General features: G+C 49.0%; 1 protein-coding gene across 1 annotated transcript in view; it reads right to left on the minus strand.

Moving 5' to 3' along the window:
- PGBD5 (piggyBac transposable element derived 5) overlaps positions 1–9,944 on the minus strand; it is a 73,633-nt gene extending 63,689 nt beyond the window's left edge. The window contains exon 1 of the mRNA XM_052806113.1: positions 9,336–9,944. Coding sequence (XP_052662073.1) covers positions 9,336–9,771 — 436 coding nt within the window. The 5' untranslated portion in view covers positions 9,772–9,944. The remainder of the gene's footprint in view (positions 1–9,335) is intronic.
- Between the last annotated feature and the right edge of the window lie 1,255 nt (positions 9,945–11,199).

Consider the following 11,199-nt stretch of genomic DNA (forward strand, 5'->3'; position numbering starts at 1 on the left):
ATTTGCAGTAATGACAATTTTAGTGAGAATACCTGACAGGGACTAGATGGTATTTATTCAGTCAGATGCTTCTGCACCTGCCTGCTTCTCCCCCCTATATATTTTAATCTCTGCAAGGCTCGTTGCAACAGACATAGTATAACACAAAGCACAGTGTGAAACTCAGAGCTAGTAATGCAGAGATGGTTCCTGCCTCAAGAATCTGCCTCCTATTCAGTATAGAAAACAAGGAGGTAAGTCTGACGGGGAACGCAGCGACCATGGCGGGCCTCCGCCAGGCTCAGATAGCTCCTAACTATGCACAACCGCTCCAGGTGCCAAAACCACCACCACAAGCTGGTACCTTGTTTCATACATGAGAAACAAACCACCCAAGGTAATCTGAAGCAAAAGGAACTTGCAGGGCACTTATGAAGTAGAAAGGTAATGAGAAAACAGCACTATCTCCCAGTTGCTCTGTGACAGGGTAAGGAGACCCCAGAGCCACTGGGAAGCGGGCTGGAAGAGCGGCCCAACCAAGCCCGGCCAAATTCCTTCTCAACACCTTTTATGTAGAAAAGGCACTACAGAAAGTCATGGCTTTTGCCAAAGAGGTGGTTTCAAGGAGCTGCTGCCAGTGGCCCAGGGGCACCACCATGCCTGACTGTCCCTGCCCAGCCACCCCGGCCCAGGGCCCCATGGCAGCCCCTGCCCCAGCAGGGCTGGCCTCCAGCCCGCCACAGCCCTCCCCTGCCCAGCCATGGGCCCGGCCGAGCCGGGCCCACCCGCAGGCCCACGTCCTGACCCGGCCTCAGCCCGTCCCTAGGGAGGGACATCTCTGATGTCAGTTTAAGCGTGAGTCATTACCCAGTAGTACAGAAGCAGATGATGAAAGGCCTTTTTTGAGAGGGTCATTCCTTATTTATCAAGCACAACCCCCGTCAAGTGGAAAGAGCAGGATGTCGTTCACTCCGAAACCCATCGCTTTTTTCCCAATGGGGGAGATTTGCAATATGCTTAAAGCCACCTCCTTTCCTTGCCCTTAAAAGAAAAGACTATTTGCAGCAATGTTAGCACCATGAAAATAGCTACAGATCACTCAAAGGCACTCTAAGTCTTAGTGATTAATTTCTTTTAATCTTGAAGCCAATGACAAGAGGGAATTAATGCAGATCTCACGAGTATAAACCTTCAGATGTCGTATTTTACTTCATCTCAAACCAACCAATAACTACATAAAAGAACAAGTTTATAAGTAAGGAATAACTGTGATGGCTAAGAAATGGGGAAAAGTCTTCAGTTTAAGGAGGCCGTCTCATTTAGTGATCCCGTTCAGGAGTACCGTCCAGCAAGCCCTTTGAAAGGCTAAATAAGAATTTATATCCACATATGTATTTATATCCATAACGCAACATATCCAGCGTGACAGATGTAAAAGCATCTTACATTTTTCAAGATCATCTTGGCAATCCCTCACCCCAAACCAAAGGTGGTTCATTTTCGCTAGGCCACTGCAGCAAGTGAAGGTTTACGAACCACCACCCTGCCCTCTCGGGAAGGCTGGCCACCCCTTCCCTCGCAGTCCAGTTGAACTGTTTTCCCTGTACTGGGGCAGAATAAGTAAAACTAGATCCCCACCCCAAATACTATAAGCCATATGCATAAGTGCATACATGTATGAGTTTCAATACATATAACCTCTCCAAAGTAGTTTTTCTGGGCATGGACTGACAAGATTACCATTCCCAAGCCGTGTATCGGCAGGGTGCATCCGGCAGCAGACAGCACAGTGACATCAATGGGAACAGCCACATGCCCAGAGCCACACACTGACCCCAAATTGCACACCTACAAGTGCTACCCTCCAGGAAGTTAGCCAGCATCTACCTTTCAAAAAAAGCAGAGATGACTATACGCACTGGATAGTCAGACTTTCCACAACAGTGAATTTCGTAATTAACTTAAAAAATAGAAAGATATTCTCATTTTTTGCTCCAATTTAATCTTTCATACACACCCACCTCTCTGCCATATGTAATCAGAAATGAATCATGGTTATAACAGCAGCTGCTTTAAGTCTTTTTTCTGCTTTTTCTTCACTAGAAATAACACTTCCATTTGTGCTCACTGATGAGCTTGCTGTATCTTTTATCTCAGTCCAGTAATCTTCCCATCCAATGCACAACTAGTTCCCCCCATCCATACAGACAGACATGATATTCTTTGCTTCTGTGTCTCCTGTGTATCCCTCTCTGACATGATTTTTGCATCCTTACAGTGTTCCTCATGGACTACGCTTCAGTATGCCGAGTTTTCAACTGCACAGCTACAGCTTCGTATTGCTTGCTGAATACAAGTTGCTTGGTTTTGTTCTTTGTCCTTCTTAATGGCAAATATAGTTTGTCAATACAGGTCACGTGAATCCCTCACGCTGTCCAAGAAAGCAGAATCAAAAGCATGTTTTTTATCATGAGCCATTAATACCAGTTGTCTTCACAGAAAATCAGGAGATAGTCCAGGAGTAATTTATACAGAGCCAAAATAAGCTAAGGAGATTTCCAAGCCTATTTCCCTCCAGTCCCTTAATCAAGGAGCTCCGGCCTCATTTTGAAAAGACCCACTCAGTTACGTGTCCATTCATTTTCAGATAGAGCCACTGACTGATTAACATCCTGTTCTTTAAGGAATATGAAGTGGGAGTTTGGATAAGCTCCTAGAAAGGATGCCTTGCCACAAGGAAGCGAGACATCAAATGCTAGTATTCTCATGAATTTGTCTTAGCCATGCATTCCTTTTGAGTCCATCTCTTCTGTTTTCTAATAACATGCCCAATTTTGGGCAGTATTCAGAAGGATGAGGTATTTTAGGGTTTATATTCCACTGACCTCTAGATGAGATGCGTAACTGTATCCATGATTACCTTCCCTTTGGGTAGCACCTTGTATTTCCAAACTGCTAAATCCATCTACTCCAAAGTTTTGGAAGCTTGGGCACGGGAGGGAAACAAAACACCTACATGAACAAGCATACCTAAGAGAAATTTCCAGCTTCTTTTACCTCTATGGCATCCAGGACAGCTTCCTGTGGCCTAGCAGTCTGTACAGAATTAACAAGTCAACTCCACTATTAGCATCTTCATTAGACTCAGCAGAGAGGCTAATTTCCTCTCCAGGTTGACTTAAAGGTATGCAGACAAGGAAATTGTTTGCTGTACTGTTTCTGTGATGTTGACAAAGGGACATGAGTACCTGTAGGAGCTAATGTACTTCTTTTAAATGACCCCATCAATAGCTGCAAGGGGAAAGACTCATTTTATGCAGTAACAGATCTAGGAGTAAATATGCTTTTTCTCTGTAAAAGGCTAGATGGTGTCTATGGAGAAGACCTTGATCTGCAGTGCTTATAGACTTTCATGTCTCAAGTACTGACCAAAACTGGTTCTCTGTATAAAAGCAGAGAAGTACAGGGTTTTTTCTGTGAAGTTCATCAACACTAGGTTATTCCCCAAATGCATGGTTAATAGCAGAGGTACAGGCAAAAGAAGGAAGGGAACACAGATAGCTAACTTGCACTAAATTTTAGAATCAATAAGGCTGTCATGTTGTGCACTTGATTCACGTCAGTGATGATGGAAGCAGGAAAATGTGCTCTAAACCCAGTAAAACCACCCGAAAAGCACATTCAGATTTCCTAAGACATATGAGATATTAAGCCTCTGCATAATTCCCTTATTTAGCAAAACTTAAAACCTTTAAGTCATCCTATGAAGGCTATGCAAAGTAGTAGTGTACATCTTTGTGATGTATTTATCATATCTTCCTGGAAGTGTTGTGATGCTGTCATTATAAGTAATTTCTGCTTAAAACTTAAGAACAGATTGCATATAGATACGCAATTTTTTTCCAGTATTTTCCATGGTTATGCAAGTCAATAGCAGCTAAATTCTCTGATGACATAAATAAGCAAGAACAAGTCACATCACTGGCACTTTATCCACTTACAGTCAGAGAATTTGGTCCAGATTTTTCTGAAGCAGTTTCTGCCATAAGTGACTAAGTAGCTTCCATAGAAGATTCCACAGGTGAAAGAAAAGCTAAGTATTGACCTCAATCTAATAAGACTAAAGCCTTCAGATTCTATTCAGGACTTGAACCTGATCACCACCACTGTTAGATGGTGGCATGTATATGGCCCTCTTTTATGGCTCAGCCTGACCCAAGAGCTCTTCCTCCAGGCTCCCTGCTGCTGGAATGCTGCTTTGCCATCTGCCTGCCCACACTCTTGCGAAGAAGAGTATCTGCATTGGATCTTCCCCTTCATCCTGCAAAGACTTTCCACAATTCTCTGCCCAGTTACAATTCTAGCCATTCAAATAACAGCTAAAAGCCTTTCTCTCCTTATCTGTATCACTTTCCTCTCCTTTGATTATTTAACTGAATTGTTTAGCTCTGCTAAAACTATTTAGAACACAGGTCAAATGAACAACTCCATGCTATATCAATATATATTGTACCATATGATTTGCTGGAGACTAACCTGGAGTAAGTAAATTCATTTTCCTTATTTAACATTAATAAAAGAACACTGCCCAAAAAAACCCAATCAAGAATGAAGTCTTATCAGCTGACATGCAAACAGACACTTGTGATTAAGCATAAGAAAAACCTTTTTTACTGGGTGGCCACAACCTGGAATTTAAAGCTGTGCGTTGCTTCCTTGACTTTAGCTGGAACATGCAGGCTCATTTAATCTCTCAGATAACATACCCTCCCTTGTGCAGAAGATCATCTCTCATGTGGCAGCCATGATGGAATAAATGACTCTTTCCCATAACCTGGTCTTTCTGGAAAACAACATTCTCATAAAAAAAAAAAAAAATTAAAAACTACTTTAAATATTCATTTAAACCTCTTCTAAGGTGACAAGGAGAGCCTAATTGCTAGACATGGTCTATGCAACTTCTCCCTGACGGCATGCTGTTCTACTGGAGTGTGTTCTTCAAAGATGGTAACTACGGCACATTTAGTGTTTCAGAGAAATACTCTGGAAATCCATAAAAAGCTAGTTACACTCTCTAAATGCAACTCGAAGAGGAGCTGCTATGCTCTTTCAGCAAGGAACATTCTTAACATCTTGTCCTCAGGTCTAGGCTTCAGAACAGGGTTTGGAGGGCATAGAAAATGAAGAAAACAGTAGCACCGTTTGGCTGTAACTTTGAGGACTTCAGCATTAACTTTTGCTCAGACTCCCCTGCTATTGCTGCTACCCTAAAACATTATCCCCAACAATAACAAGTGCTCTTATATCTGCAGTCCAATTTTTTGATCGCTGAACTATACGGATATATAGGAAGCATTGGATGCTAGGAAGAGAACGCCAGCTACCCCAATTCAGGAACATCAAGCTGCAGCGATACCAGGATATTTGCACCTTTGCAGACCCTCCACGAAAAAAGACCAGAACCAATAATGCCTCCATTTATTATGGAACATTTCCTGGCCAGATTACTGAGCTAACAAAGGAAAGCACCACCCAGAGCCAGCCCACTCTCGAAGGAATGAAGAGCACACCAATTAAGTCTGAGGCAGGAGTGACCAGAAATGAAGGGTTTGCATTGACTTACCAGCACTTACTAGCTTGTCACTAAGTAATAATAGTTGCTTGCTTGCTTTCTCCATTTCAGTTATGCTTTCCCTATCCCAGCAATTGCCTTTCCCAGCAATTTGTTCTCTTACTCTTTCTGCACTTCCATGACTAGCTCTGTCCTGCCCTCAGAGGAAGGGAAGCCAGAGGAGCCCCAACTATCTCTCCTTTCAGAATTAAAGCACTGTTTGGGCAGAGGTCAGACCTCCTTTCCTAGAAGCCTATCTATTTGTAGGTTCACTGCCCAACAAATCAGTTCTGCTCCCCCTTCACAGTGAGGTTTGGAGAGAATGAGAAGGGAGATGCTGAAACGTGCCTGGATCCAACATTTGATCATGGATGCCATCATCCTTTTAAACACACATGTTGACGTGCCCACAGACCTGCTGTAGCCAGGCACTCTTTGTGAAAGGAAGGCATTTCAGCAGCTGCCTCCAAGACCTCCTATCCACTACTCCTATCCCAGTACCTCAGAACTCACATTACTGCTTTGGTATTTGTGATGGGCACTTGTTTCCTCAACCTATTTTAATCAGAACTACACAGTGTCACTAGTTACCAGTTCAAAAATCAGGGCATCACAATATGGTTGGGATTTTTCTCAGCAACTAAAGAGAAAGATTTCACAGAGTAGCTTCACTGGAAATAACACGAAGTGCCAGCAAGCCATCTGTTCTAACCTCTGTGTTAACTTCAACAGCTATTTTGGATTTCCACAAAGGAAGTCAGCTAACGGTATTAACGTGTTTGGTTTTTTCCCCCTAGGGAGTCTAAGCACCCAGTATTTTTATTAAATGGAACAACAGTAACCGGAGATCCTGAAGAAGGGGTAGAAAACAAAAATCAGGGACACAATCAGCAGAGTGTTGCATAGCGATGCCATCCAGTAACTTCTCTCCTGACACAGAAGTCAATCCAGACCTTCCCCAGTTTGTCAGAACCTGTCACATGGGCAGGTGTCACCAAACACACACAGTGACTGACTGCAGATTGAGGACATACTGAACCATCTAACACTGCCAGCAGCCCCCAGAACATCTGGGCCTCTAGTATATTTTTGAGATGAAGTATGAGTTAGCCTGTCTGTGCTCAGGACTATTTTTAGGGAGGGATACAATACTTTAAGACATCAGTTTAATATTGAGGCTGGGGAGGGAAAGGCAGTATTAAGTAATTTACTCAAAAAAAAAGAAAAAGAAAAAGAAAAAAAAGGAAGTGATACTATTTTCTGCTTGTAGTTAAAAAGACCACAAGAGTTTTGTAAGTGGCTCTTCATTTTTTTTTCTTGGCAGCTTTAGCTCATTCTCATTAACTAACTTAAACCTTTTCCTCCTCTGCACCTTCCATTTCATGAAGGGGCAGTCTCCCAAACCGAACACCTTGACACTAGGTTTGATCCTAGTCTGATTCAAAGATTTATTTCCAGCATGAGACTTCAGTCCACAAGGCCATTTGTCTTCTGGCATCAGATGACGTCAAGTACTTGCCACTAGGACTCTTCTCTTGAGATTTTGACCAAAGGGCTGCACTTGGAAGTTTTGGAGCTAACCAAAGATAAAATTTATCTCAGTCTCATGAAAACATCTTCCTTTTAAGTTCAGAACCTAGAAGGAAAGGATTCTTACATCCAACACATTGGAACCATGAACACGGTTTTGTTAGTACTCTGTGGCTGACCCTGCATTTCTTGCTTGTACTCCATTAGTGACTGAAAGATGTGCTGCCACTGCAAGGGACAGCTGCCTTCACCTCAGTGGAGACCTTTTCCTCAGCAGGTATGGATCCCAACTTTTGGGTCAGAACAGCGTCCAACAAAGTGACAATGGTGCCAGTACAAGTATGCTTAGCATGACTCCAGTTATGATATATGCATGGTCTAAAACCAGTCGATCTACAAACTAGAATTGTAAGAGCTTAGTTATATACAATGCAGTAGTTTCCATAGCTTGGAATTTGAGTAGTCAAAATAAAAATATCACAGAGGGTAGACATTTCACACACATCAAATCATGACACTAACTGAAATTCTGCCAAACCAAATCACCATGCTATGAACAGCGTGCAGCATCTATCATCATCATCATGATCAACAGAATGAAAGGGCAGCAGCAACCTCTTCTCCATCTATTACTAGGAAGAAATATTCACAGCAATACCCATACACCTTCCTCAAGAGACGTCCGCATCTATTTCTGACAACCATAAATCAGACTGCTTTATTTCAAAGGAAATATGAATTCCTGAATTAATAGGTCATCAACTTAATTCTTTTCCAAACCAGCATTAAAATGCTAATCCCAGTTCTGTCTATGTTAAAATGGATATTACTATAAAGTAATGATATGAAGAAATAAGCCAGCAAAGGCAGAGAAATTAAGTGATAATTGATGCTGAAACAGCATCACACCATGAAGCCTATGGTCCAGAACCTGATCTTAGAAATGCTTATGAATAAGAATCGTCAATAAAACTTACAGAGTTGTTTAAAGAGGAACATCAGCTTGATCTTTAAACATTTTACAGGCTCTAGCTATTTCCAGAGGTAGATGCAACTTCTACTTGCACATCAGTCAGAAGCATGACAGAACTTTCCCCAGGCTCCAGTGCCAGCTCCACCTTACTCCCCCATCCCACGCTGCTTCCTCAGATAGGTTTCTGCCTGTCCCACTGCACAAATTCCAGCACACTACACCAAGTGTAGCAGCACTCTTCTGCATTTACCTTTTAACGGCAAAATGAAGGAATTAAACACTACCAAAAAAACCCCAGCAAAGACAATCAACCTTAAGACAGGCAAACTGTCAGCTCAGTTAGGGATGACAGCAATCATCACATCGTGTTCTGAGATGCGAGTGTTTTATTTCACATCCCAGCTCTTCATAAGCGTTAATCTTTTTTTGCAAACCCTTGCTGCTACACAGTCAACTTGGTTGTTGAGGCCTGCAGACAGATACCTTACAATGGCTCCCTAGGCAAAACAGTGGTGCAACTTGCCACACAAGCCAGTCCACGGAGCTCTCAGTGCCGTGCACTGCTGCTGTATGTCACGTCATGCCAATTCACCACTCTTTTGGGATTCACTCCGGCATAAAGCCGTGCAAGACGGGTTGAGGTTAGGGACGGCTGCACAGAAAGCCTTGCAGCCAGAGGGAATCCGCGTCCCGTTCCCACAGCCCTTCTGCACAGCACAGAGGCAGGTCACCCGCATCGCCCCGACCAGCGGTTTTCCCCTCCTGCAAGCAGGGAAGAGGAGCCACCCGCCACACCAGAGCGCGGCCAAACGGGGTCCTGCGCAGCACACCCTGCCCCGGGGGGAGAGACCCTGCCCCGGGGGGACCCCCGGAGCTGCTGGCGCTCGGGGCACCGCTAAGGCGCCGGGGAGGGGATGCCTGTGACTAAGCACAGGCATGGCCTCCCCTCGCCCTCCCGCTCCCTGCCTCGGCCCGGCTCTCCCCGCACCAGCAGGGCCGCTCCCGGGAAGGCACCGGCCAGGAGGCACCTGCCGTTCACCCCCCCCCCACCTCCGCCCCCGAGGCCAGCGGCCGGGCACCGGCCCGGGCCGACAGCCGGGCCCGCAGGGGCTTCCCTCCCCGGCGCCGCCGGACACGGCTGCGCCGCGACCCAGGCCTCGGCACCGGGCTCCGGACACCCCCGCTCCCGAGGGCCGCCCGGCCCCGCCGCCCCCCTGCCCCGGCAGCCCGCCCTCCGCGTACCGCTGCCATCCTTGAAGTGAGGGGGTGGGACGTCTCGCAGCGACCGGGTCCAGCCCCCCTTCTCCGCTTCCTCCTCCTCCTCCTCCATAGGGCCGGGGCCGCCCGGGACGGCGCTGCCGCCGCCGCTGACCTGCCGCTGCCGCCGCCGCTCCGCCGGGGTGGCCGCCGCCCTGAGGGCGCGGCGCCGGGCCGCCTTGCCCCGCGGGCCCGGCCCCTCCGGGCGCCCCTCGTCCTCCTCGTCGTCCTCCTCGTCCTGGGAAGAGGCGGCGGAGCGAGAGTCGGCCGAAGTGCTGTAGAAGGGGTTCCCGCTGCTGTCCTGGCCCGACTCCCCGAAGACGTCGTCGGAGATCTGCAGGCTCTCGTAGCGGGAGCGGGCCGCCTCCAGCAGCGACAGCGCCTTCCTCCGCGCCGGCCCGCCGCCGCCCTCCGCCATCATCTCGGCCGCCGCCAGCAGCCGCCCGCGCTCCCCTCGGCCCGGCTCGGCCGGGTCCTGCGGCCGCAGGCAGCAGCCCAGCAGCAGGAGCGGATCGGGCACGGCGGCGGGCAGGCAGGGAGTGGGGGGAGCCCCGCCGCCGCCACCACCACCACCGCCACCGCCACCGCCGCCGCCGCCGCCACTGCCGGGGCTGAGCCCTGCCTCCCGCTCCCGCCCGCACCACCCGCCCCTGTGTGTGTGCAGGGACATGGGGGGAAGGAGCCAGCTCAACATCTCCAAGTACCACATCCAGCCAATTACCGCGGCAGTCCGCGCCCGGGAGGTGGGGTTATATGGGCGCCGCGGGCCGCCGCGGGCCGCCCACCGCCCGCCCCGCCGCCCGCCGCCGCTCCGCCCATTTAAAACCACAGCACCGGCTACGGGGCGGCCGCCGCTGCGCGCCGCCGCCGGAAGGGGGGTCCCTGCGCCCGGCCCCGGCCCTCGGGGCCCCGGCCGGAGCTGTCCGCCCGCCCGCGGTGCTGGAGCCGGGCAGGGCAGAGGCAGGAGCGCTGGCCTCGCCGCCTGCAGGCCCCTCAGTAGCACCCGGTGGGCGGGGAGGGGGGTGAAGGGTTCCCGCCGGCAAGGGGCCGGGGCCTCCCCAGGGAGGAGAAAAGGCGCCGAGGTAGGGCCCGCGTGGGTCGGGGCCTCGACGGCGTGGCCGGGGCCGAACCAGCTCGTCGTGGTTTCGCGACAGGCGAGGGAGCGTGAGCGGGGACGCGGCGGTGGGGGCCCCGCCGTCGCTGCCCCGAAATAGGGCACAGGGCTGCAGCTCTGGGGCGGCCCTCGAAGCAAAGCAGGGAAGGTGCTGGAGCGCAGGGCTGAGGGGCGTCTGGCACCTGGGACCCACCGGCCGGGTGCTGGCCGGCTGCAGGGCCTGCCAGCCCGCTCGGGCTCCGGGGATGCTTTGCGTGGGCCTGGGGTGACGTGGGTGCTCCTGCCCGTTGCTGGACCCAGCGCTGAGCACGCTGCAGGTCGTGGGGCTGAGCACCTGCGGTCTGTGGTTTGGTGTCTCGGGCGACTATACGGTGTGAAGTAACCGTTCTTCCAAAATTGCCACTGATCTGAAAGCGATACGGTGGCACAAGAAAAACGAGGGAAGTGAAAATACCCGTGCTCTGACTGGGTTAGTTAAACAATATTCAGAAGTATCCCTGGAGTAATCTAAGGATTTCATACAGCAGCTGAAGCCCCTGGTTGTGCAGCAGTCAGAACGGTCCGTCTGATGTTACAGGAATGTTTGAAATCTCTGATCAAGGTTTATTATTATTACTATTGGCATCCCACTGTGCTGGTTACTGTACAAACACTCATTAAGAAGACAGTCCCTGCCTCCCTTCTCGCTAACAGCGATAGCAGCTATCGAGCCTACCCTTTCACAGCAGTGTTTTC

Source organism: Harpia harpyja, chromosome 13 (genome assembly GCF_026419915.1).
Source record: "Harpia harpyja isolate bHarHar1 chromosome 13, bHarHar1 primary haplotype, whole genome shotgun sequence".
Taxonomy (NCBI): domain Eukaryota; kingdom Metazoa; phylum Chordata; class Aves; order Accipitriformes; family Accipitridae; genus Harpia; species Harpia harpyja.